The 27,794-nt window shown below is 46.7% G+C and overlaps 1 protein-coding gene across 1 annotated transcript; it reads right to left on the bottom strand.

Moving 5' to 3' along the window:
* Positions 1–285: 285 nt before the first annotated feature.
* Positions 286–24,989, bottom strand: RSPH9 (radial spoke head component 9). Its single transcript, XM_007530410.2, has 5 exons — positions 24,680–24,989; positions 15,480–15,645; positions 14,015–14,144; positions 9,379–9,525; positions 286–505 (listed from the first exon to the last, which is right to left on the bottom strand). Exons 1-5 carry the CDS (start codon positions 24,904–24,906, stop codon positions 345–347), a joined length of 831 nt encoding a protein of 276 aa, XP_007530472.1. The 5' UTR covers positions 24,907–24,989; the 3' UTR covers positions 286–344.
* Positions 24,990–27,794: the final 2,805 nt, after the last annotated feature.

Here is a 27,794-nt window from a genome sequence, read left to right as displayed (position 1 = left end):
ACCAATCTGCTGGGCCACGTGAATTCAGCCAGAGGGAACTCGGGCCAAACAGGTTTTCGGCTTGGGACTGGGAAGAAGATGTAAGTTCAACTGCCTGCCTCACATGCAGCTCTCATGTGAGGCCTGGCCACTGCCTTCCTGAAAGGGGCCCTGGCTGTCACCTCCCAAGGGCCTTTCTACTCACTCTTGTCTCATTTGTCCGTCCCAGCCCTGTAGGCCTCTGCTCAGCCCGAATACCAGGTGGAGGTGGAGACAGGGCAACAGAACAAACAGACTCAGTTCATGGAAGTTTGTGAAAATAAAGTTTAGACTACATAGAGAAAATCCCAGGGCTCCCCACTCCCCTACAGCATGAAGGGTAAGTCTATGTTCTTCTCACCAGTGCCCACGTAGATGTAGCCACAGTTCTTGGTGTGGGGAGCGTGGAAGAAGGTGAGGCCTGGCCAGAGCAGGCTGCGCAGCACCACCAGCGTGTTGCCCCTCTCCATCTGCATGCTCCAGGAGCCTAGGGGAAGGTCACAGGAGGGGGGTCCCGGTGCTGCCGAGTGGGAGCTCTGCCAAGGGTGCAAAATCCCTAGCCCCAATCCCCACTCCTGGGCTGCCGGGCCCAGCCACTGAGCTCCTCAGGGGAAGGAAAGGGAAGACTCTTAGCCCAGCAGCTCACTCATCGTACTCAGCCCTTTCACGTGCTGGTTGAAGTCATGTCCGAAGGGAGGGAAGAGGACATGAAAAGAGTGAAGTACAAACCAATGCCTTTTGCTCATGTCAGCAAGTCTAGTTTAAGGTGGGGATGGGGGGGGGGGGGCCGGGGGCCTGCTGGAGGAATCTGGGCTACCTCACCCTATATAAAGCATCACCCTCAGTGACTCAGTGACCCTCACCCTAGTGGTGTTTGCCTCACTTGCTGTTCTGCTCTCTCTTCCCCAGATTGAACAGAGGCTTCTCTGAGATGTTCTCTGAGACTAACCCAGGAGCTCACAGAAGCAGGGCCATTTCAGGCCTCCAAGCTCAATAGCTCCTTTTGGGAGCCCTCCTTGGTGGGAGGGGGTTTGAGCTCCAGCTAATAAGCTTTTGTCTATCCTGGGTTCTGCCCTGGTTTTTGCTCCCTGACAGGAGCAGCCCAGCCTGGGGCTGAGTTATACAGCCATGAAGACTTGGCGGGAAGGACCTGATCCAGCTCCAGGACGGAGGGAGGGAGCACTGTGTGGGAGGAAGGAGCCTGGGAAAATCGCCTCTGGATGCAGATCTGGAGCTTGTATTCCCCTGCGCACTGAGGCCTCTCCCAGGCTCAGCCACAGCTCTGCTCTGGGCTCTGGCAGAAAGGCAAACGCTTTGAAGGTTTTGGTGGTGGACCAGTCAGTGATGCAGAGCACTGTGCTGAGACCTTCATCAGCTGCCAGCTCAGCCCGGCTGCTTGGCTCCTGCCGGCCCAACTTCCCACAGGCCTCCTCCAACCATGGCCCACCCCGGTCACTCCACACCCAACTGCCTCACAGCTCAGTCCCCACCCACTGGGGGCCACCCTGCATCTGAGAGCCCTGACCCCCGGGAATCCCTGGCTGCAGGAATGGAGGCTCACCCCTGCTCAGGGTGCCATCGCCCATCCTGATCAAAGCCAGGACCTGGCTCATTCAGGGAGAGAGCACTGCAGCGGCCACAGTAGGGGCTGGAGTCCACTTGCCCCAGCCCACAGTGCTGGCCAGACAGCAACGAGAAGAGGGCCGCTAGGCTCCAAGAGTCCTGGGGTGCTGCCCAGTGAGGGGGGAGTCCTTTCCTGGCTAGAAAAGCAGTATTTTCCCCTGGTTCAACAACTAAACGAGTTACAAAATCCTCTACTGCTGCTTTCCTAGAAAACAGGTTGCCGGGGGCTTAGGAAGGAACAGTTCTCCTAACAGTGTGTTTGGCCTCTGGCCAGAAGCAGACCCCAGGAAGGTACCATTCCTTAAACACACTCTCTCTCCTCTATTTTCCTCTCCCTCTCCCTCCCTACCAGTGCAGACCTGTCTCACAGCCCTGAAACTGAGAGGTGAGGCTCTGCCCACCTAGGGAAGGCAGCTTGCAGCCCACCTGGGCCAAATGCTGGAGTCACCCTGTCTAGGCCATTTTCATCAGTTCATCACTGACCACACCCTGGCACAACCTAGGCTGGGTCTTGACCTCTCACCAGTCTGCCCACTCAGTCTGGCTACCTCTTGCTCAGGTGAATGAAGGGGCCTGGGCCCTCCACCAGATAGCAAGAAGTGGTGACAGGGATGCTAGAGAAAAACCAGTGTCCCCACCAGGAGAGGAGGGCAGTACTAAGCAGGCCGAGGGATGCTGGCAGAGTGTGAGGGGCCAGCCAACTTAACAGCACAGCTTCCCTCCCTCCCTTGCATTCCTGTCACACTCTTGACCTCTCCTTGTCCCTGGCTCAGCTGGTCACCCAGGAAACACACAGACCAACGTGCCAGGAGTCACGTAGCGTCTACCTGGGGAGCCAGACGCTGTCACCTTCACCCACTTTTCTTGCCATTGCTGAAAATGCTGCCACTGAGCCCCTGGTTTTTCAGGTCGTATTCCCTGTTGGGGGAGGGGGGTTCTAGAAGTCAGGGAGTCCTGAGTTTTCTAGGCCCCAGAGATTTCATGTTAATTGCCACCTATACACTACATGAAGGGAAGATCCATCTTGGGCAACATGTTCCCTACTCCTGTTCCCCTTCCCAGCCACCACCACTTAAGCTGTAAAGACTGCTACCCAGTCAGGCAGGCCCCTTGCTGCCCTCTGCTGTCTGAACTGGGCATTGCTGCTGAGTGGGCTTCTGACACCCCAGCAGCCCACACCTGGCAGTTCCCTGGTATCCATGGCTCCTGTCCAGAGTAGGATGAGGAGAGGAGCTCTGCTGTCATCACTTTCTGCCTGTCACTCTCTGCTCCCTGGGACACCAATGACCTCATTTGTGAGGCTTGATTTTGTTTTTGTTGAAGGTGGTCTGGGAGGTGATGTAGTAGATAAAGCCCCCACAACCAGGCCATCAGGAGGAGAAACTAGATCTCATTTCCTGGAGGTCTTTCTGGTGAGAGCCTCAGAAGGTGAGGCCAGGATCAACCCTCCCCTCACTGAAACACACACATAAAATGCCAAGGGTCCATCACGGAGGACAAAGCAACATGCTGTGTGGTCCAGGAAGTGGTGCAGTGGTAAAGCTTTTGACTCTAGCATGAGGTCATGATTTTGATCCCCAGCAGCGCATGTGCCAGAGTGATGTCTGGTTCTTTCTCCTTTCTCATAAATAAAAAATCTTTTTAAAAAAAGCAACACGCTGGGCTGGATTGAGATTCTGCAGCCCTGGACTTCACCGAAAGAGCAAAATACCCAGTTGCTGAGGCCACTGGAACTCCCCCATCAGATCCTTCCCTTCCTGGGGATTAATAAATTCCCTTGCTGACTGGACATATCCTACTGGTCTTAGCATCCTTTAGCAAGACTCAGTGCTCCGTGTCTCACTCCTCTGCTTCACAAGAGGCTAATGTCTCCTGAGTCCCCTTTGCTCAAAGAGACAGGACTGTTGGGGTGCCCTTAGGAAGACTGATAGACCCTCACACTCCATCCAGCTTGGATCTTGGCTGCAAAGGCCTCAGCACCTTCCTCATCCTTCCCACCACACAGAGACTACAGCTCCAAGAGGGAGGAATCACTCTTGTGAGTCCCCAACCCCCAGCACTAGGAAGGAGGGATACCTCCTTGTGTGTTGGGGGGCGCCTGGCATTTCAGGCTGCAGGTGAGAAGGTTGAGAAGTCAGCATCAAGAGGGGTTTTCCAGCCAAACCCTGAGTCAGCAGTCCCCAGATAAGGGGCATTAAGAGCTTTGCTCAGCCCACCCCTCAACCTCTGATGACAGCAGCACCGCCATAGTGTTCCTGGCACCCGTGATCCCTTTATCGATAGAGGGATGTGCAACCCCTCCGGCTCCTGATGACAGTGGAGCTGGAAGAGATACTGAGAGTCTGGAGAGCATGTCTGACGGGTGAGCAATGCCCCAACCCCTATAAAAACCTTTGTCTCCCAGGGCCCCTTTCTATGCTTGGCGTGACTAGATTCCAGCATTCCCATGTGGTAAAGGTCAGAGTGGTCGTACCTTGCTAGCAGCTCTCAGGGACTTGGGACCCTTGGGGACACTATGATAGCCCCAATTAGCCTCCTGGTCCCCTCTCCATCCACCATGCACTTCTGTCTTCTTATCATAGACAAGCTCATGAGCTATGGCAGCTCCCACCACCTTGAGCGAGGTCTCCGAACCCTTGGTCTGCTAGGCCCTGCAAGACCCATGCCAACTCACCTCTAAGGCCTTCATACCAGTGAAAATCATACTAGGGCAGCCTGGGAGGTACCACAGTGAATAAAGCATTGGATACTCAAGCATGAATTCCCGAGTTTGATCCCTGGCATTGCATTGTGTCAGAGTGATGTTCTGGTTCTTTATCTCTCTCTAGTTCTCATACATGAGTCTGTCTTTTTTAAAAGTCTTGTTAGACCCCACCAGTGTGTCCTGGAGCCCCGATTCTTCAGAGCCCTGCCCCCCTAGGGCAAGAGAGAGACAGGCTGGGAGTATGGATCGACCTGCCAATGCCCATGTTCAGTGGTATAGAAGCCAGACCTTCCACCTTCTGCACCCCATAATGACCCTGGGTCCATACTTCCAGTGGGATAAAGAATAGTAAAGCCATTAGGGATACAGAGTTCTGATGGTAGGAACTGTGTGGAGTCGTACCCCTCTTACCCTATGGTTTTGGCAATGTTTCCTTTTTTATAAATAAAAAATATTAAAAATAAAAAGTAAAATTTTAAAAAATTAAGTCATGTTATGAATAATTATTAATTTTTGCCTCTAGGGTTTTCACTGAGTTTATATCTGAATGATCCCACCATTCTCAGCAAATGTTCTCTTTTTAGATAGAAGCACCACTTCACTGCTTGTGAAGTCTTCCCCATGCTAGTGTTCCCAGATGGTCTCCAGGGGCTTAAACTGGAGTCCTCACACATACGAAACTGCACTCTACCAGGTTAGCCATGTCCCAGCCTCAATAATTATTCATTTTTATTTGAGTACTTACTTTGTGTAAAGTACTGTGGTATGGTACTGTGACAAGCATTCTGTGTGTTGACTCATTTCATCTTTAAAATGATGGGGTGGGGAGACAGCATAATGGTTATGCAAAAGATTTTCGTGCCTAAGGCTCTGAGGTCTCAAGTTCAATCTCCAGCACCAACATAAGCCAGAGCTGTGCAAGACTCTGGTCTCTCCCATGTTCTCTCTGTCTGTCTTTCTCCCTCTAGCTCTCTCTAGTCAATAAATAAATAATTTTAAAATAAAAATTAGGGAGCTGGGCAGTAGCACATTGGGTTAAACACACGTAGTGCAAAGTGCAAGGACCCGCACAAGGATCCGGGTTCAAGCCCCCAGCTCACTGCCTGCAAGGGGGTCACTTCACAAGTGATGAAGTAGGTCTGCAGATGTCTGTCTTTCCCCCTCTCTGGCTTCCCCTCCTCTCTCCATTTTACTCTGTTCTATCCAACAACGACAACAATAACAGTTATAGTAACAGTAATGATAAACAACAAGGGCAACAAAATGGAAAAAAAAAATAGCCTCCAGGAGCAGTGGATTTGCATTGCAGGCACCTAGCCCCAGCAAATAACCCTGGAGGCAAAATAAATAAATAAATAATTTTTTTAAAAAAGAAAAGAAAAGAAAGAAATAAATAAAACAATCCAGTTAGGTATACAGCACCATTATTCCTCTTTTAGAAATGAGGGAATTGGGTTGGGGAGATACCATAATGGTTATGCAAACCAACTCTCATGCCTGAGGCTCCAAAGTCCCAGGTTCACACCACCATAACCAGAGCTGAACGGTGCTCTGGCAAAAAAAAAAAAAAAAAAAGAGAAAAAAAGAAAAGGAAGGGAGTCGGGCAGTGGCGCAGCGGGTTAAGCGCATGTGGAGCGAAGCGCAAGGACCAGCGTAAGGATCTGAGTTTGAGCCCCCGGCTCCTCACCTGCAAGGGAGTTGCTTCACAGGTGATGAAGCAGGTCTGCAAGTGTCTTTCTTTCTCTTCTCCTCTCTGTCTTCCCCTCCTCTCTCCATTTCTCTCTGTCCTATCCAACAACGACATCAATAATAACTACAACAACAATAAAAAGCAAGGGCAATAAAAGGGAAAATAAATATTTTTTTTAATTTATAAAAGGAAAAGAAATGAGGGAATTGAGGAGTTTACCTAAGGTCACACAGTTAGAAAATGGCAAATTAGAAATTCTAACTCAGACTGGTTTCATTCAAGAGCCCTTACCTCTAACCACCATCCTCTGCCAAGTTTCAGCCCAGAGGGATTGCTCATTGCGTTTCAGAATGTTGCCACCTAGTGGTGGGGATGGAAATTTGTTCTGATTTCCTAGGAGCTACTTGAAAGGAATCACTTGGGACATCAGGAGAAAGCTCACGTGGTGGAGCACTCTTTGCCAGGAGTTAGGGTCCAGGTTTGAGCCTCCAGCTACCACATGGCAGCACCTACATAGGGGAATCTTCATGGGTTCTGGTGATGTGATCTCTCTCTGTCTCTTACCCTCTACCAAAAATAAACAAACCATATTTTTTTTTTTTTTTTTTTTAACCAGAGCACTGTTCAGCTCTAGCTTATGGTGGTGCAGGTGACTGAACCTGGGACTCTGGAGCCTCAGGCATGAGAGTCCATTTGCATAACCATTATGCTATCTAGCCTCCGTCCCGTATGTTTGTTTAAAGTGTGTGTGTAAGGGGCTGGATAGTGGTACACAGGGACCCAGATTAGCCGCCAGTCCCCACCTATAAGGGGGTAAACTTCTTGAGTAGTGAAATAGTGCTGCAGACGTCTATCTATCTCCCCCTTTCCTCTCTATTTTTGTCTTTATCCAAAATAAATAAATAATGTATGTGTTAGAGAACATGGAGAGCACTACTCGGGCATATATGATGCCAACTATAAGACTCAGGGCCTCACACATGCAAAGCACGTGCTCTATCTGTAGGGTTACTACCTCAACCTCAAAACACCATCCATGGTCCAGCAGGTGGCACAGTCATTAAAGCTTTGGACTTAAAAGCATGAGGTCCAGAGTTTGATACCCAGTATTGCATATGCCAGAGTGATACTCTAGTATTCTCTCTCTCTCTCCATCTTCCATATGTCTGTCTGTCTGTCTGTCTGTCTCTCTCTCTCTCTGATATACCAGAGTACTGCTCAGCTCTGATTTATGGTGGTGCTTGGGATTGAACCAAGGAAACTTGGTGGCTCTATTTGAACCACATTTAATGCCAGAGCCATAGAGTCTCATGCATTCACACTGTGTACTTAGGCTTAGCTCTCTGAACACCTGTTTCTTCATCTGTAAAATAAGGATACTGAAAGGGCTGGGTGGTAGCATACCTGGTTAAGCATGTTACAGTGCACAAGGACCCAGGTTTGAGCCCCCGGTCCTCACCTGCAGGGGGCAAACTTCACAAGTGATGAGGCCAGGCTGCAGGTGTCTTTCTGTCTTTCTCCCTCTCTACCTCCCCCTACACTCTCAGTTTCTGGCTGTCTCTATCTAATAAAAAAAGATAATAAAAATAATTTAGGGTGGCGGGCAGTAGACCAGCAGGTTAAGCACACATGGCACAAAGTGCAAGAACCAGAGTAAAAATCCCGGTTCAAGCCCCCAGCTCCCCACCTGCAGGGGAGTCGCTTCACAAACAGTGAGTTAGGTCTGCAGGTGTCTATCTTTCTCTCCCCCTCTCTGTCTTCCTCTCCTCTCTCCATTTCTCTCTGTCCTATCCAACAACAACAACAGCTATAACAATAACAACAACAAGGGCAACAAAATGGGGGGGGGAATGGCCTCTAGGAGCAGTGGATTCATAGTGCAGGCACCGAGCCCCAGCATTAACCCTGGAGGCAATAATAATAATAACAGTAATTTTAAAACAAAATAGGTAAAATAAAATTAAAATTAAATGGAGATACTTATGGTCTCTAACTCATAGGCTGGCCATGAAGATTAAAATGAGAGTGAGGAAAGGGCTGAGTACAGCACCTGGCATACCATAGGCATAGGCATTGCCATTGCTTTTATGAATCATCATCGCTGTTGCCATCATCAACAAGAGATTCTAATTTTTTTTTAAAAAGGGGGGTCAGGCGGTAGCTCAGCGGGTTGAGCGCACGTGGCAGGGACCAGTGTAGGGATCCCGGTTCGAGCCCCCGGCCCCCCACCTGCAGAGGAATCACTTCACAAGCAATGAAGCAGGTCTGCAGGTGTCTTTCTCTCCCCCTCTCTGTCTTCCCCTCCTCTCTCCATTTCTCCCTGTCCTATCCAACAACGATGACATCAACACAACAATAATAACTACAACAATAAAACAACAAGAGCAACAAAAGGAAATAAATAAATATTAAAAAATAGAGAGAGAAAGAGAGATTCTTCCAGCTCTTAGAATGTCATGCAAGGGGAGGGGAGGAAGCAGAGGGTGGTGCTAATAGGCTCTACCTCAGTTGCTCAGAGCCTGGTATCTATACTGGGCTACAACATATAAGCAAGAGCATCTTCCCAGCATACCTCCATCCAAGATTACCATGGAAACCAAAAGGGATACAGGTGGGGGGAAGGAGAGGAGATCGCTCATCTAGTAGAGTGCACATATCATCATGCATGAGGGGGAGCCAAGTTCAAGGTCCCAGCCATCACATGGGAATACCCCACAAAGCAGTAATATGAGTAGTGAAGCAGAGCCTCTCCTCTTTCTATCTCCCATCTTTTGTCTCTCATCCTTTATCTGGAAAAAAAGAGCGGCCAGGTGGTGGTGCACCTGGTTAAATGCACACATTACAGTGTGCAAGGACCCAGGTTCAAGCCCCGGGTCCTTACCTGCAGGAGGAAAGCTTCACGAGTGGTGAAGCAGGGCTGCAGGTGTCTCTCTGTCTCTCTCCTTCTCTAACTTCCCCATTCCTCTCAACTTCTTTCTGTATCCAATAATGCAAATAAAAAATATTTTAAAAAGAAAAAAAAACTGAATCTCCCAGGAGCAATAGAATTGTACAGATACAAGCCCCAGCAAAGCCCTGGTGGTGAAGAAAAGAGAGAGAAAAACTAATGACTTCCTGTCTGTGGAAGCACAGCCCTACCTTTTGAAACTCTGCAAGCATTTCCTGCTTCCTATGAGTTGAGCCCTGTACTAGGCCCTGAGAAAGACCCATCTCCATGGGTCCATGGAGAGCCACTAGTTCCCATCTAGCCTTTGGCTCTGCTCTCAGAAGACATAGGCAGCACTGCCTGCTGCTCTAACCTGTAGGCAGGTCTGAAGCCCCTGAGTAGCAAGCATCCCGTTACCTTTAGGGATGTCATACTCCAAGGAGTCCAGGAAGTCCAGCGAGGGGTCCATATCAGCCTTCTCAAGCAAGGTCTTGTTCTTCAGCTCAATAGGCTCCCTGAAGTGGAAGTAGGAACTGAGCTTCTTGGCTTCAGACAAAGAGAGTCCTAAGAAGAGGCAATAGGTGGGAAAGGGTGATCAGTCCCTAGCCCCACAGTCCCCTCCATACTGGGAAGGCACAAGGAGGAGTTTTTTAAAAACTATCTGGTGGGGGCCGGGTGGTGGTGCACCTGGTTGAGCGCACATGTTACAATGTGCAAGGACTTGGTTTCAAGCCCCCAGTCCCCACCTGCAGGGGGAAAGCTTCACAAGTGGCGAAGCAGTGCTGCAGGTGTCTCTCTGTCTCTCACCCTCTCTAGTCCTCCCTTTCCTCTCGATTTCTGACTGTCTCTATCCAATCAATAAATAAAGATAATAAAAAAAAAATTTTAACTATCTGGTGGGGGAGATAGCATAATGGTTATGCAAAGAGACTCTCAAGCCTGAGGCTCCAAAGTCCAAGGTTCAAGCTCTCATACCACCATAAGCCTTAGCTGAGCAGTGCTCTGGTAATAATAATAATAATAAATTTTTAAAAAAGGGAGCTGGGCGGTAGTAGCACAGTGGGTTAAGCGCACATGGCACAAAGTGCAAAGACGAGCATAAGGATCCTGATTCCAGCCCCCAGATGCCCACCAGCAGGGGGTCGCTTCGCAAGCAGTGAAGCAGGTCTGCAGGTGTCTTTCTCTCCCCCTCTCTGTCTTCCTGTCCTCTCTCATTTCTCTCTGTCCTGTCCAACAACAACATCAATAACAACAACAACAATAACAATTACAATAAGCACAACAAGGGCAACAAAATGGGAAAAAAATGACCTCCAAGAGCAGTGGATTCAAAAAAAAAAAAAAAGAGCAGTGGATTCGCAGTGCAGGCACCAAGTTCCAGTGATAGCCCCGGAGGCAAAAAAAAAAAAAAAGCCTCTATCGGGGGCCAGATGGTGGCACACCTGCACCTATGTTACAATGTGCAAGGACCCAGGTTCAAGTCCCTGGTCCCCACCTGCAGGGGGTAAAGCTTCATGAGTGGTGAAGCAGGGCTGCAGGTGTCTATCTTTCTCCCTCTCTCCCCCCCCCTTCCCTGTTGATTTCTGGATGTCTCTATCCAATAAATAAAGATAATAAAAAAATGTTTAAATCTCTACCTAAAACAACAAAGAAAACAAAAGGGAATAAATAAATAAATATTAAAAATCTCTATAATCCCAGGGGATATATATATATACATTGGTTTTTAAAATCTTAGTCAACTGTTGATACAGAACTGAAGGTATACAGCCCAGGATGTCATAGTGACTAGAGCACTGAGCTTGCAAGCATGAGGTCCTGAACTGAATCAGTAGCATTGCAAATGCCAGAGTTCTGGCGCTCTCTCTCTCTCTCTCTCTCTCTCTCTCCAGTTAACAAATAAAATATTTTTAAAGTATTTGAAAAGAAATAACTAAATAGTGGTCCAGGAGGTGGCACAGTGGATAAAACAATAGACTCTCAAGCCTGAAGTCTTGAGTTCAATCCTCGGCAGCACAAGTACCAGAGAGATGTCTGGTTCTTTCTATATTTCTCATCAATCAATAAATAAAATCTTAAAAAATAAAATATGATATTTAAAAAAATAAATAGGGGAGTCAGGCGGTAGCACAGCGGGTTAAGGGCAGATGGTGCAAAGCATGAGGACCGGCATAAGGATCCCGGTTCAAGCCCCTGGCTCCCCACCTGCAGAGGAATCACTTCACAAGTGGTGAAGCAGGTCTGCAGGTGTCTTTCTCTCCTCCTCTCTGTCTTCCCCTCCTCTCTTCATTTCTCTCTGTCCTGTTCAACAGCAACAATATCAATAACAATAACTACAACAATAAAACAATGGCAACAAAAGGAAATAAATATTTTAAAATGTAAAAATAAATAAATAAATAACATGGCGCAAACTGCAAGGACCTACGTAAGGATCCCGGTTCGAGCCCCCGCTCCCCACCTGCAGGGGAGTCGCTCCACAGGCGGTGAAGCAGGTCTGCCGGTGTCTGTCTTTCTCTCCCACTCTCTGTCTTCCCCTCCTCTTTCCATTTCTCTTTGTCCTATCCAACAATGATATCAATAACAACAATAATAACTACAACAATAAAATAAGGGCAACAAAAGGGAATAAATAAATAAAGGGAGTCGGGTGGTAGCACAGCGGGTTAACTGCAGATGGCGCAAAGACCAGCATAAGGATCCCGTTTCAGCCCCCAGCTCCCCACCTGCAGGGGAGTCGCTTCACAAGCGGTGAAGCAGGTCTGCAGGTGTCTATCTTTCTCTCCCCCCTCTGTCTTCCCCTCCTCTCTACATTTCTCTCTGTCCTATCCAACAATGAGGTCATCAATAACAACAACAATAAAGGACAAAAAAAGGAAATAAATAAATATTAAAAATAAGGGGGAAAAGAAATAACTAAATAGATCACTTGGATAGTGCCCTTCTATGCCATGTGTGTAACCTGGGTTTGAACCTGGCCCCTTCTGCACTGAAAGAAGCTTCAGTTCTGTGCTCCATTGTTCTCGCTCTCTCTCTCTCTCTCTCTCCCCCTTTCCTTCCTCCTTCCCTCCCTCCTTTTCTGACTCTATCTAAAATAAAATTTAAAAAAATAAAAGCATATGAGTGGTCTGGGAGATGATACATTGGATAAAACATTGGGCACTGCAGCATGAGGTCCTAAGTTCAGTCCCCAGTAGTACCTCTCATTAATAAGTAAATGTATATTTTCAAAAGTTTTAAGTATTTGTGGAAGTTGGGCGGTAGCGCAGCGGGTTAAACGCACGTGGCACGAAGCTCAAGGACCCCTTTAAGGATCCGGGTTTGGGCCCCAGCTCCCCACCTCCCCACCTGTGGCGTGGGGGGGGGGGTCGCTTCACAAAAAGTGAAGCAGGTTTGCAGGTGTCTATCTTTCTCTCCCCCTCTGTCTTCCCCTTCTCTCTCCATCTTATCCAACAATGACAGCAATAACAACAACAATGAAAAAAAAAAGGGCAACAAAAGGGGAAAAAAACAGCCGCTAGGAGTAGTGGATTCCTAGTGCAGGCACGGAGCCCAGCGAAAACCCTGGAGGCAAAAAAAAAGGTTTTAAGTATTTGAAAAGAAGAAGACCTGAAGGGAGAAAAGAAAGTTCCCTCAATCCATACTTGGTCCAGATCCTGAAATGAAAGGAGATCAAAAAGAAGGAAAGAAGGCTGGTGAAACAGCATAATGGCTATGCAAAAAGCTTTTCACACCTGCCACTCCAGATATCCTAGGTCCAATTCCCAGCATCTCCATAAGCCAGAGCTGAGCAGTGCTATGGTAATAATAATAATAACAGTAATGATGATGATGCCTGAGCAGTGGCACACCTGGTAAGCATACACGTTACCATGCACAGAGACCCAGGTTCGAGGCCCCTTACTTCTCCCTACAGGAGAGAAACTTCACAAATGGTGAAGCAGGTCTGCAGGTGTATATCTTTCTCTTTCCCTCTCTATCTCCCCCTCCTCAATTTCTCTCTGTGCTATCAAAAAAGAAAAAAAGCAGGGAGTCGGGCTGTAGCTCAGCGGGTTAAGCACAGGTGGCACAAAGCGCAAGGACCCGAATAAGGATCCCGGTTTGAGCCCCCTGCTCCCCACCTGCACAGGAGTCACTTCACAAGCAATGAAGCAGGTCTGCAGGTGTCTATCTTTCTCTCCCCCTCTCTGTCTTCCCCTCCTCTCTCCATTTCTCTCTGTCCAATCCAACAATGATGACATCAACAACAACAATAATAATGACAACAATAAAATACAAGAGCAATAAAGGGAATAAATAAATATTTTTTTAAATTTTATAAAAGAAAAAAAGCAAAGGAAAAATTGGCTGCCAGGAGCTGCAGTGTATTAATAGTGCTGACACCAAGCCCCAGCGATAACCTTGGTGTCAGTAAATAAATAAATAAAATTGTTTAAAACAAAGTAATAGTAATAAACGAATACATAGATAACATCTCTTAAAAAGAGAAGGGGGGGAGTCGGGCAGTAGCGCAGCAGGTTAAGCACATGTGGCGCAAAGCACAAGGACCGTTGGGAGGATCCAGGTTCAAGCCCCTGGCTCCCCACCTGCAGGGAAGTCCCTTCACAGGTGGTGAAGCAGGTCTGCAGGTGTCTGTCTTTCTCTCTATCTTTCTCGGTCTTCCTTCCTCTCTCTTCATTTCTCTCTGTCCTACCCAACAACAATAACTACAACAATAAAACAACAAGGGCAACAAAAAGGAAAATAAATGAATAAATATATAAAAAGAGAGAGAGAGAAGAGGGGGTGGAAGGCACAACCCAACCCATGTAAAGCATTGAGACCAAATGCTCAGCTGCCCACACTTCAGGCAAACTGGAGTCAGGGTCCAATGACCAGGGAGACTGTGCAGACCACCAATGCCATTGGAAAAGGCTCCCCAGTGACATGGCCACAGCTTTCCCTTCTCTGAGAATGTGGGCAGTTTTCCCCCAGACTCCCAGCTAACAGATATAGTCTGCCTGTGCTTGGGGAGGGGCCCTACTGACCTAGAGAGTGGCCCTGCAAAACTCACCTTCAAAGGTCCGGTTGACATGAATAGGTCCAAAAGGGGTCTTATAGAGGGCACCACGGGGGATGACAGCCACAGCCTTGTCAATCTGGTCAATGATGGACACCAAGCGGCTTTCTTCCTTGATCTGGACCTGAGTAAATCAGGACAAATCACTCTGCCGGGGTACAGGCCCCACTCATGTATAGTCAAGGCCCTCTGAATGACCATCTTAGTAGGCCATCCAGTGTTAAAGGTCAGGTCCATAAGAAATCAGGCCCTTTTCCCTCCCATCAAGATTTCTCCCTTTCTTCCATTCCTCCCTTCCTTTTTTTTTTTTTTTTAAGATTTTATTTATTAATGAGAAAGATAGGAGGAGAGAAAGAACCAGGCATCACTCTGGTACATGTGCTGCCAGGGACTGAACTCGGGACCTCATGCTTGAGAGTCCAGTGCTTAATCTACTACACTACCTCCTGGACCACAGCTTTTTTTTTTTCTCCAGAGTTATCACTGGGGCTCAGTGCCTGCACTACAAATCCACTGCTCCTGGCAGCCTTTTTTTTTTTCTTTCTTTCCATTTTTGTTGTTGCTGTTGTTGTTGAATAGAACAGAGAGAAATGGAGAGAGGAAGGAAGACAGAGATGCGGAGAGAGATAGACACCTGCAGACGCCGTCCTTGCACTTAGCATTATGTGCACCCAACCTGGTGCACTATCACCCACCCCCTTCCTTCCTTCCTTCCTTCCTTCTTTCCTTCCTCCCTTCCTTCCTTCCATTTCTTTCAAGTTGGTAAAACATACTGGAGGTGCAATATTTAAAATCACAATAGTGGGGGCTGGGTGGTGGCACACTGCTTTGTGTCACCTGTGCTTAACCCACTGCGCTACCACCCGACTCCCAGTAAATCTTTTTTTAAAGAAGTACTTTGAGGCACCACCATAAGCCAGAGCTGAGCAGTGCTCTGGTTTAAAAATTTAAAAAAAAAAAAAAGTGGGAGTCCGGTGGTAGCGCAGCGGGTTAAGCGCACATGGCATGAAGCACAAAGACTGGTGTAAGGATCCTTGTACGGGAGTTGCTTCACAGGCAGTGAAGATCTGCAGTTGTCTTATCTTTCTCTGCCCCCTCTGTCTTCCCTTCCTCTCTCCATTTCTTTCTGTCCTATCTAACAATGACGACATCAATAACAACAACAATAATAACTACAACACCAATAAAAAACAAGGGCAACAAAAGGGAAAATAAATTTAAAAAGAGAGAAAGAACGGGAAAGGAAGAAAGAAAAAAGGAAGGAACGAAGGAAGGAGAGAGAGAGAGAGAGAGAGAGAGAAAGAAAGAAAGAAAGAAAGAAAGGAAGAAAAGAGTTCTGTCTCACATACCCAGACTCATCCAGCAACAGGGAAGGAAACAGAATTCTTGCTGCCGCCATCATTTCTGCTGTGCTAGATTTGGGGTGAGCCAAACCCTCCTCCCTTCCATCACCACTCACCACAACTTCTTCATCGAAGACTTTTTCACCATCATTCACCTTCTGCATCTCAGTGTGCTCGTACTCATGGGAGGGGTCCCCCATGAAGCGGCCCTTCACCACAGAGGTCTGTGTCATCATCTCCTCAGTGGCAGGGGGCAAGAGGCTCCACTCCATGCAGTTCAGGCTGCCAACAACAATCATGTCGGCCCAGCTCCAAAGCTCCCTCTCACTCAGGCTTCCTGCCACTATCCCTTCTCCAGAAGAGTCAGGCCCATGAAAAGTTACTGTGATTAGGGTTCATACCTTCTTCTTTTTTCTTTTATTCCCCACCAGGGTTAACACTAGGGTTTGCATGACACAATGACCTACTACTCCCAACAACCTTTTTTTCCCCTTTTTATTATTTTTTAAATTATGATAGAGACAGAAAGAAATAGGAAGGGGGCCTGGTGGTGGCACACCTGGTTGAGTGCACACATTACAGTGTGCAAGGGCCTGGGTTTGAGCCCCTGGTAGGGACCTGCAGAAGGAAAGCTTTGGGAGCGGCAAAGCAAGGCTGCAGGTGTCTCTTGGTTTCTCTCCCTCTCTGTCACTCCCTTCCCTCTTGATTTCTGGCTGTCTCTATCCAATAAGTAAATAAATATAATTTTAAAAAAATTAAAGATATAGGGAGGGGGCTGGGTGGTGGCACACCTGGTTAAGTGCACATATTATAATACAGAAGGACCCAGGTTCAAACCATCAGTCCCCACCTTATGGGGGGAAGCTTTGCAAGTGGTGAAGCAGTGCTGTAAATGTCTCTCTTTCTCTCTATTGCCCCCTTCCCTCTCAATTTTTTACTGTATCTATCCAATAAATAAAGGTAATAAAAATATTTTTTAATTAATTATTTTTTTTCACCACTACTCAGCTCTGGCTTATAGTGGTATGGGGGCTTGAACCTGGGACTTTGGAGCCTCAGGCATGAGAGTCTCTTTGCATAACCATTATGCTATCTACCCCGCCCAATAAAAATATTTTTTAAAAGAAATAGGGAGAGAGAGAGAGAACAATAGCACTGCTTCACCACTCATGAAGCTTCAATCCTTGCGGGTGGCAATCAGAAGTTTGAACCCTGGTCCCTGTACATGGTCAACTGTGCACCATTGCCCAGTCCCTAGGGTTCATACATTTTCACACCTGGAAGTACCAGGTACCTATGATATATCCCCTCTTCTTCACCATGGGATACAAATGCAATTTATTTCTTCCTTCTTTTCTCTTTCTTTTTTTAAATTTTATTAGTAACTTGCCGGTCCCTGTTCGGGCACCAGATGCCAGGCTAGCTTCGCAGGCAGGAGAGAGACGACTAGGGACTCATGGCTGAGCTGGGATGCAGTTCAATCTTTATTGATGAGCGGGGATGCAGTGCAATCAATCAATTCTCTATACATTAGAAAATCCTGTCCTTTATATCTCCTGAGGCAGAAGTGTCAGGTCAGAAGAGGATGTACGTAGGATGGGGGTGGGGAGAAGGAAAAAAGCGTGCAAAGATGTGGGGATTAAACCAGTGCAGGTCACAAACAAACAATGATTATGTAAATAGACCACAGTGTTAAGCAATGCAAGCGAGCCTAACGTGATGATCAAAACAGAAGGGGTCTTAGAAGCAGAATTAAAAGTAGAACAACAGTAACTTAATACTGATTTACAAAATTATACTTCAATAAAGGTATAATTCTGCACCATTCCCATCACCAGAGTTCAGTATCCCCGTTCCTTCCATTGGAAGCTACAGTAGTTCTTTATCTTTTTCTGGAGTCCTGCTCTAGTCCTGGCTTATGGTGGTACACAGGATTAAACCTGGGCCCTCTGGTGTCTAGGGCATAAAAGTCTGCTGTATAAGCCACTGTGTTTATTCTATGGCCCACAATTTTATTTTATTTTTACTATTATTATTACTATTTTACTGGATTGCACAGAGAAATTAGAGGGAAAGGAGGAGAGAGAGAGAAAGCTAGACATCTACAGACCTGCTTCACTGCTTGTGAAGCTTCCCCCCTACAGGTGGGAAGCAAGGGTAAGGACCTGTGCTCAAGATAATGTGTATGCTCTACTGAGTATGCCACCACCTGTAGATAGATAGATAGATAGATAGATAGATAGATAGATAGATAGATAGAGATATATAGATAGATATAGATAGATTTTTTTTTTTAGTTAAGCCAGCTCATGTTTCTGTGCAGAATTTCCCAATGGCTTCCCACTGAGCCAGCCCTCATGAGGTCCCTCAAGGCTCTGGCCTCTTACTCTCTGATCTCTTATCCTACAATGCTCCTTCCCACTCACTCTTCTACTGTCATACTAGTTTCTATGGGATTCCTCAAATACCAAGCACACACCTTCACAGCCTTTGCACCTTCTGGAATCCCTACACTCAGATAAACACATAGTTCATTCTTTCAGATTTCTTTTCAAATGTTGCCTTATCAGCGATGCCATTCTTGACTACCCTATTTAAAATAGTGCCCCAGTAGGCAGAAGAGATAGCATGATGGTTATTCAAACAGTTTTTGTGCCTGAGGATTTAAGGACTCTAGTTCAATCCCCAGCACCACCTTATGCCACAGCAGAACAGTGATCTAGTAAATTAATTAAATAACTAAAAAATAGTACCCATGAGGTTACAAATCATGTAGAGCAATCAACTGGCAAGAGTGAGCTTCTAAGCCTGATCCCTGGCATCAAATATGCCAGAGTGATGCTCTGGTTCTCTCTCTAATAAATAAACCCTTTGGAAGTAACACTCTACCCTATATTCTCTTTTTTTTTAAATGAAAGGAGGCCCCAGTCTCCTTGATTTTTATTTGAATTTATTTATTGGATAGAGACAGAGAGAAATCAAGAGGGAAGGAGGAGATAGAGAGACACCTGGAGCACTGCTTCACCACTCATAAAACTTCCCCCTTATAGCTGGGGACCAGGGTCTTGACACAGGTTCTTGTGCTTGATAACGTGTGCTATGCTCAACTGGGTGCACCACTGCCCAGCCCTTCCATCCTATATTCTCTATTGCTTTTAGACTTAGCACTAGCGGACACACAATGCATGTGAATACTTATTTATTGTCTAAATTATACACACACACACACCAAACACCATGAAGATGACAGGACTTTGTCTCACTATTCATGGTACCTAGATCAACCCCTGGCACATAAAGATGCTGGGGGTTGAGGGGATGAGTACTTAGGACAACCAGGAGGTGGCTCAGCAGGCAGGGTGCAGGACTTCCCCATATTTAAAGTCTGGGTTAGATCCCTGCTATCACATATTCTGGAGCAGGTGTAATAATAATAATAATAATAATAATAATAATAATAATAAGTTGGGTGGGGTTAGTTAGTATAATGGTTATGCAAAGAGACTCTCATGCCTGAAACTGTATAGTCCCAGGTTCAATCCCCTGCACCACCATAAACCAGAGTTGGTTAAAAAAAAAAAAAAAAAAGTGATCCAGGAGGTGGCGCAGTGTTAAGACCTTGGACTCTCAAGCATGAGGTCCTAAGTTCGATTCCTCGCAGCACATATGCCAGAGTGATGTCTGGTTCTTTCTCTCTCCTCCTATCTTTCTCATTAATAAATTAAAAAAAAAAAAAAGTGGTCCGGGAGGTGGCGCAGTGGTAAAGCTTTGGACTCTCAAGCATGTGATCACAAGTTCGATCCCTGGCAGCATATGTGCCAGAGTGATGTCTGGTTCTTTCTCTCTCCTCCTATCTTTCTCATAAATAAATAAAATCTTTTTTAAAATATTAAAAACTGGGGCTGGGTGGTGATGCAATTGGTTGAGCATGTGCATTACCATGTGCAAGGATCTGGTTTTAAGTCCCTGCTGCCCACATGCAGGAGGGAAGCTTCACAAGCCAGTGCTGCTGGTCTTTCTCTCTCTCTCTCTTTTTTTTTATTTTTTTAAAGGTTTTTTTTTAATATTTATTTTATTTATTTATTCCCTTTTGTTGCCCTTGTTGTTCTATTGTTGTAGTTATTATTGTTGTTGTCGTTGTTGGATAGGACAGAGAGAAATGGAGAGAGGAGGGGAAGACAGAGAGGAGGAGAGAAAGACAGACACTTGCAGGCCTGCTTCACCGCCTGTGAAGCGACTCCCCTGCAGGCAGGGAGCCGGGGTTCGAACCGGGATCCTTATGCCGGTCCTTGTGCTTTGCACCACCTGCGCTTAACCCGCTGCGCTACAGCCCGACTCCCTCTCTCTCTCCTTTCTCCCTCCCTTTCAATTTCTATCTTATCAAGTATAAGAAAGAAAGAAAGAAAGAAAGAAAGAGAGAGAGAGAGGGAGGGAGGGAGGGAGGGAGGGAGGGAGGGAGGAAGGAAGGAAGGAAGGAAGGAAGGAAGGAAGGTGGTCCAGGAGGTGGCGCAGTGATAAAGCTTTGGACTCTCAAGCATAGGGTCCTGAGTTCAATCCCCAGCAGCACATGTGCCAGAGTTCTTTCTCTCTCCTCCCATCTTTCTCATTAATAAATCAATAAAATCTTTATAAAAGAAAAAGAAAGAAAAAAAGAAAAGAGGGAGAAAGAGAGAGAGAGGGAAAGGAAAGCAGGGGACAGGGGAGATAACACAATGCTTATGCAAACCGACTCTCATATCTGCGACTCGCAGGTCCCAGGTTCAATCTCCCACACCACCATAAGCCAGAGTTGAGCAGTGCTCTGGCAAAAAGGAAGGCAGGCAGACAAGCAGTCAGGCAAGCAATCCTGGGACCAGGGAGCTATCTCAATCTGTTAGAGTATACAACTTGCATGCCCAAGTCTCAGAGACTGCAGATTCAATTCCAGGTACCACCTTATGCCAGAACTGAGCATTGCTCTACTCTCACTCTCTCATAATAAATAAATAAATAAATAAATATTTAAGGAAAAAAAACTAAAATATATAAAACTTATGGGGGCTTTCTGCTGGCTGTTCTCTCCAGAAAAGGCAGCAGCCATGGCACCCACCTGGAATGGCATGATTCTGAAGCCACACTTCCACATGCATTGACAATGGCGGTGGCCACATTTCTAGTCCTATTCCCAATTCTGACACTGTCTTCCATGGCAATACTTTTAGTCCACCTGCATGTTATCTGTCAGGCTCAGGTGAAAATAAGTAAAGTTATGGGCCCTTTTTTAAAAAAAAACTTTATTTATTTATTTATTTATTGGGGATAGACAGTCAGTAATTAAGAGGGGAGGGGAGATAGAGAGGAAGAGAGACAGAGAGACACCTGTAGCCCTGCTTCACCACTTGTGAAGCTTTCCCCCGGGTCCGGGGACTCGAACCCAAGTCCTGGAGCACTATAATATGCGTGCTCAGACAGGTGCACCACCAACCAGCCCCGTGGGCCCTTTTGTATATACTTAAAATAGACTTCCTAGCTCCTACCAACATGAAGACCCCCCAAAATTTCATCTGCTATATTCTTACCTTGAAGTTCATGACTATTAAACAATTTGTTCTGCTTTATATCTTTTTAAAAAATATTTATTCCCTTTTGTTGCTCTTGTTGTTTTATTGTTGTGGTTATTATTGTTGTTGTCATTATTGGATAGGGCAGAGAGAAATGGAGAGAGGAGGGGAAGACAGAGAGGGGGAGAGAAAGAGAGACATCTGCAGACCTGCTTCACCACCTTTGAAGCAACACCCCTGCATGTGGGGAGCCGGGGGCTTGAACCAGGATCCTTATGTCAGTCCTTGCACTTGCACCACCTGCGCTTAACCTGCCGCGCTACCACTTGACTCCCCCTGCTTTATATCTTAATGCTTTTCAGCCACCAAGTTACAGATGCTATCATGAAGCCAACCTGACTTCCCTGTGCAGACAACCTCACCAATGTGTCCTGGAACTCCACCTCCCCAGAGCCCTACCCCATTAGGGAAAAATATAAACAGGCTGGGGGTATGGATTGACCTGTCAACACCCATGTCCAGCAGAAAAACAATTACAAAAGCCAGACCTCCCACCCTCTGTGCCCCCTAGAGATCTTTGGTTCATACTCCCAAGGTATATGGGACTCTGGTGGTGGGAATTGTATGGAATTGCACCCCTCTAATCCCACAATCTTGTTGATCATTATAAAATGACCAATAAAATTTAAAAAATTAAAAAGCATATGCAATACTCTGCCTAACTGTAACCTGGAACCTCAGCGCCTCAGGCATGAAAGTCTTTTTTGCATAATCAGTAAGCTGGCTTCCTTATCTAACATTTTTTAAATGTATCATTATCTTTATTTATTTATTGTATAAAGACAGAAATCAAGAGGTATGTTACAATGCGCAAGGGCCCAGGTTTGAGTCCCCAGTTCCCATCTGCAGGTGGAAAGCTTCACAAGTGGCAAAGCAGTGCTACAGGTGTCTCTCTGTCTCTCTTTCTCTCTACCCACCCTTCCCTCTTGATTTCTGGCTGTCTCTATGCAATAAAGATAATTAAAAAAAGGAAAACAATAAATCAAGAGGGAAGGGGGAGGTAGAGAGGGAAGAGAAACAGAGAGACACCTGCAACACTGCTTCACCACTTGCAAAGCTTTCCTCCTGTAGTGGGGACTGGGGGCTCAAGCCTGGATCTCTGAGCACTGTAATATGTGTGCTCAACCAGGTATGCCAACACCTTCCTCCCCACACACCTAAAATTATGGAAATAAGGGAGTCAGGTGGTGCACCGGATTAAGTACACATAGTGCACAAGGATCCCTGTTAGTGCCCCCAGCTCTACACCTGCGGGGGGGGGGGGGTGTTTCACAAGCAATGAAGCAGGTCTGCAGGCATCTTTCTCTCCCCTCTCTATCCACCCTCCTCTCTCAATTTCTCTCTGTCCTATCCAATAATAATAATAATAATAAAAGGCCACCATGAGCAGTGGATTCATAGTGCAGGCACTGAGCCCCAGTGATAACCCTGGAGGATATATATATATATATATATATATATATATATATATATATGAAAATAAATGAAATTAATTCCCCACTTAAATTATTTTTCAGTCCAATTTTTTCTCCTGGAACTTTGATCTGTTCTCTAGTTTGCCCCCACAAACCTCATACCAAATTTACCAGAACTCCCTAAACTCTAGCCTAGTGGTGACACCAGGACTTGCCCTACTCCCTCAGTTGGAAGAAGGGGTCAGTCTTGACCTCTTCTCCACCTTCTTCCTCCCATTCAATCAGTTACTTCCAGCCTAACCCTTTACATCTTCCCTATGCATCCCTTTCCCACCATTCCCTCAAATACCTCTTACCATCCTTTCAGTCCCCCTCACTAGAGTACTACAACAGGTTCTTAAACCCTAGCTCACACTCAGACCATCCTGCTCTCTCAGAACCTGTTCAGTACCCCATAGCCCAAGGGCAAAATTCAACTCCTTAACATCACCATCCAATCCTTCGTAACAACCTAGGCTGCCACTGTCACATTGTCCTACCTATTTTCCCATACTCACCAAGCTGTCCCAGCCAAATCAGCAAAAGTGTTCTCTCTAACTGGCATACCTTTTCCCTGAATCTCCCTGGAGAGCTCCTGATCATCTTTCAAAGTATAACCAGGTTACTTCCTGACTTAGTAATTTCTCAGTAATTACTGACTTAGTAATTTCTCTCTAGGAGAATGTCCACTCTTAGTATGTGCCTAGGTCCTAGTTTTGACACATTTTGTATTGCTGGGTTACATAGGCCATCTTCCCTAAGATGTGGAGACAGGATGAGCTTTTTATTTATTTTCCAAGTCTGGGCCTTGCAAATGTGCACTCCTGGGTTGACTTTTTCATTTGGAAACTGAAACAGAAACTAGAGTATCTTAATTCTCCCCACCCCCACCCACCCCACACACCCAGGTGCTCTGACACTCCCACGTGTTCTGAAAGCAGCTCAAACCTGGGCTGTATATATGCAAGGCACATGCCTACCTGGTAAGCGGTTTTTCAGCCCCAGATATCTTAGCTGTCTTTGTAACCTCAAGTGTAGTATAGGGTGTAGCCAGTCAATACTGGGTTATGATGTATGGATAGAGAAATGAAGTCATTAACTATAGGTGGCCTAAACGGACTGCTTTGTAAAGTGGTGAGGTAAAAAAAAATAAATAATCAACTGATTCAGTGTGGTAGTATTCAAACAATTCACCTGGGACTCCAGAGCTTCAGAAATGCAAACCTTGATATTACTTTTCTCCCCCTGGCATCTCCGGGTCTCCTTCTACTCCTCCCCTCCCCGCCCTACTTCCATCTCTCACTCCCACCCCCCACTCAGTGGATCTGTGGAAATGAAAGTGAAGGGGGTGTATATCTATGCACAAATTCTGTAATCTTCAAATAAAATCCCAACCCAGTCAATGCAACCAGTACCACCTCGGCATGTTTCACTTCACTGCATCCAGAGACATCAGGTGTGTCAACTCTTCAGCTTCATTACTCTGGTGAGACCTTTCCTAGCTCACAGGACTCCTTAATTCCAGTTCAGGTGGTACACTTCTTAACAAACCAAAAGACCTAAATATAGACCATGGCACACAATATATGTACATGTATCCATAAATTAGGGGAAAATATACCTTAAAGCAAAAGTACATAATAGTTTTCAGTGAGTCAATAAATGTAGCAAGCAAGCAGAAAGTAGTTTAGGTCTAAGTAGAAATAGTTTCTACTTAGACCTAGATATCCTCCTCACCTACTTCCTATTCAATGTCTCTCAATCACTCCAAAGCTAACCTTGTCATACAAAATAAGGACTACAAAAGCTGAATAAAAGCAAGAGACTGGCATTCTTTAATGATGACTCTTTAGTCACTGAGGCCATCCCATCACCTGGGGCCTTGGTCAGGGAATTCTGGGATTCCCACACAGACGTGGTAAGCCTAGACCTCTAGTGGATATGTCTCAACACTGTCACCAGTTATTTCTATCAGGAACAAAAAAAAAAAAAAAAAAAAAGAAATGCAAGCCTTTGCACAGCCACTATGCTATCTCCCCCATGCTTCTCGCAATTCTAAACCTCTCCTTCCACCACTACCCAGGGGCGCCTGCTGCCTGTGAGCCAACCTCCACTGAAGCGCCAACCTCAAGCAGGAATGCCTGCATCAGGTAACCTGGTCCCGCCCGGTCCTTGGCGGCACCTCCAGTACAAGCCCCGGGGTCTCCAGATTCGTGCTGTCTGTCCTCCTCTCCCCCAGCACCGCAGCCCGGCCTCCCGCACCTGTACAGCGTCTTGCGCGGGGCGAGCTGGTCGGCGCTCAGGCCCTGCGCGATGTAGTAATCGGCCACGATGCCGAGGATGCGGCCCCAGAAGAGCACCCGGTCGTAGCGGTAGTCGCGCTTCACCAGCGTGAGGGAGGTGAGCAGCGAGGCCCGCCGGTCGGGGCTGAGGCCCTGCCCGCTGCCAGACGCCAGCTCCAGCGACAGAAGGAGGCTCTCGGAGTCCATGGCCCCACTGCCTCAACGCCCGCCTGCTGCCTGCTCCGCGCGGCCGTCTCCGTGGAGACCGGAGCCCCGCCCGCCTTGAGCAGCCCGGGCACTCTAGCTCCCTTCCTTTCCCTTCACCGCCGGAGTCAGAAACAACCAACAACCCTGTGCAGTTGCCACAGCAACGCTGTGGCCTCCCCTAGTTGAGGTGTCCTACTGTGTTCAGGCCTGAGGTCCCAACAGGCTTTATTTCACGCGCCCTTTCCTTCTCGTGGGCTCTTCCACGAAAATGTCCACATTTGAGTGTTCCTTGTGTATGCAATGGGGGTTTGACTGAGCACAGTCACACTGCTGGGAGTTAACAGCTGCACTGGAAAAGCATGGGTCTTGCTTGGGTTCCCATTTGGACCCCAGCCACACGTCAGAGCCACAAGTCAGCCCTGACTTCTGTATCTCATGTGTATTAAGTAAACTAAGTCTTTAAAAAGAAGAAGAAACGGGGGCTGGGCGGTAGTGCAGCGGGTTGAGCACATATGGCGCAAAGCACAAGGACTGGCGTAAAGATCCTGGTTCGAGCACCCAGCTCCCCCCTAGAGGGGTCGCTTCACAGGCGGTGAAGCAGGTCTGCAGGTGTCTCTCTTTCTCTCCCCCTCTGTCTTCCCCTCCTCTCTCCATTTCTCTTTGTCCTATCCTACAACAACAACAACTATAAGGGCAACAACACGGGCAACAAAATGGGAAAAATAGCCTCCAGGAGCAGTGGATTCGTAGTGCTGGCACCCAGCCCCAGTGATAACCCTAAAGGCAAAAAAGAAGAAAAAAGAAAAAACAAGGAGGGGTGGGCCATGGCATATCTGGTTGCATAAGGACCCGGGTTCAAGCCTCAACTCCTCACCTGCAGAGGGAACACTTCCTGAGTGGTGAAGCAGGTCTGCAGGTGTCTTTCTCCTTTACCTCACTCCCCCCCATCAATTTCACTGTCCTATTAAATAAAATAGAAAAGAAAAAACGAAGAAAAAAAAATAGCCACAGGGAGCCATGGATACCTAGTGCCAGCACCAAGCCCCAGAAATGATGAAGGGGGAAAAAAAAAGTCACTGAAATAGCTTTCTTGGATAGTATATTGCTGCTTTGCCATGAATGTAAACCAGGTTTGAGCCCAGCCTGGCCCCATCACATTCACATTTAAGGAAAGTTTGTTGTTGTTGTTGTTGTTTTTTAAGTTTTTCTTTCTTATTTATTTAAACTACTGGACAAGGACAAATATATATACATTTTTTTTTGACAAAGAGATATTGAGAGGGGAGATAGGGAGAGAGACAGAGGGACACCTGCAGCCCTGCTACACCACTTGTGAAGCTTTCCCCTTGCAGGAGGGGACCAGGAGCTTGAACCTGAGTCCTTGTGCACTGTAATGTGCGCACTTAACCAAGTGTGCCACCGCCTGGCCCTTTTTTTTTTTCACAATTTTTTTTTATATTTATTTCTTAGCTTTCGTTGTCCTTGCTGTTTTATTGTTGTAGTTATTATTGTTGTTATTGATGTCGTTGTTGAATAGGCCAGAGAGAAATAGAGGAGGGGAAGACATAGAGGGGGAGAGAAAGACAAACACCTGCAGACCTGCTTCACCGCTTGTGGAGTGACTCCCCTGCAGGCGGGGAGCCAGGGGCTCGAACCGGGATCCTTATGCCAGTTCTTGCACTTTGTGCCAAGTGCGCTTAACCCACTACACTACCGCCCAATTCCCCTCCACTTGGTCCTTTTAAGGAAAGTTTTGAGCTGTGGTCTCTCAAGAAGGAATTATCTGGGAAGAAATAAGTAGGGGAAATAGCATAAGAGTTATGCAAAACAGTTTCATGCCTTAGGCTCTGAGACCCCAGGTTCAATGCCCAGTAGCACTGTAAGAAAGCTGAGCAGTGTTCTCAGTAAGAAAAAATAAGGGGAGGACCCAGGCAGTGGCACACCTGGCTGAGCACATATGTTACAATGCATGAGGACCCAGGTTCAAGCGCCTGGTCCCCACCTGCAGGGGGAAAGCTTTGCAAGTGGTGAAGCAGGGCTGCAGGTGTCTTTCTTTCTCCTTCTCTTATCTCCCCCTACCCTCTCAATTTCTGACTGTTTCTATCCAATAAATATAAGAAAAAGAAAAAATAAGGGGACTGGTGATGGCACACCTGGTTAAACATTGGCATTACAGTGTGCAAGGATGAAGGTTCAAGCCCCTAGTCCCCTCCTGCAGGGGGGAAAGATTCACAAGTGGTGAAGCAGAGATGTAGGTGTCTCTCTCCCCCTCCACTCTCAATTTCTCTCTCTCTATCCAATAATAAGTAAATATATATATATAAAAAGAAAAATAAACAACAACAATGTTAAAACAAGGGCAACAAAAGGAAATAAATATCAAAAAAATTAAAAAAAAAAAAAAAGAAAAATAGGGGATCTGGCAGTAGCACAGCAGGTTAAGCGCAGGTGGCGCAAAGTGCCAAGACCGGCGTAAGGATCCCAGTTCAAGCCCCCGGCTCCCCACATGCAGGGGAGTCGCTTCACAGGTGGTGAAGCAGTACTGCAGGTGTCTATCTTTCTCTCCCCCATCTTCCCCTCCTCTCTCGATTTCTCTCTGTCCTATCCAACAACGAACGACATCAACAACAACCACAAGACTACAACAAGGGCAACAAAAGGGGGAAAAAATGGCCTCCAGGAGCAGTGGATTCTGAGTGCACTGAGCCCCAGCAATAACCCTGAAGGCAAAAGAAAAAAAAGGAAAATGAAATATTATATATATTTTTTAAAAGGGTGGTCTGGGACGTGGTACAGTAGATAAAGCACTGGGTTCTCAACCATGAAGTCCTGAGTTCAATCCCCAGTAGCACATGTACCAGTGTGATATCTGGTTTTCTCATGAATAA

Source organism: Erinaceus europaeus, chromosome 4, assembly GCF_950295315.1.
Source record: "Erinaceus europaeus chromosome 4, mEriEur2.1, whole genome shotgun sequence".
Lineage (NCBI taxonomy): Eukaryota > Metazoa > Chordata > Mammalia > Eulipotyphla > Erinaceidae > Erinaceus > Erinaceus europaeus.
Note: the sequence above shows the minus strand (reverse complement) of the source record. Positions and strands in the feature narration are given on the sequence as shown.

Bases quoted from the DNA above. Each gene is read 5' to 3' on its own strand.
- RSPH9 (XM_007530410.2), bottom strand. From the start codon at position 24,906: ATGGACTCCGAGAGCCTCCTTCTGTCGCTGGAGCTGGCGTCTGGCAGC. The intron at 14,145-15,479 runs GTGAGTGGTGAT...TGATTTACTCAG, and splicing joins TCTTCGATGAAGAAGTTGTG to GTCCAGATCAAGGAAGAAAG. The intron at 506-9,378 runs GTAACGGGATGC...ACCTTCCCCTAG, and splicing joins GGAGTATGACATCCCTAAAG to GCTCCTGGAGCATGCAGATG.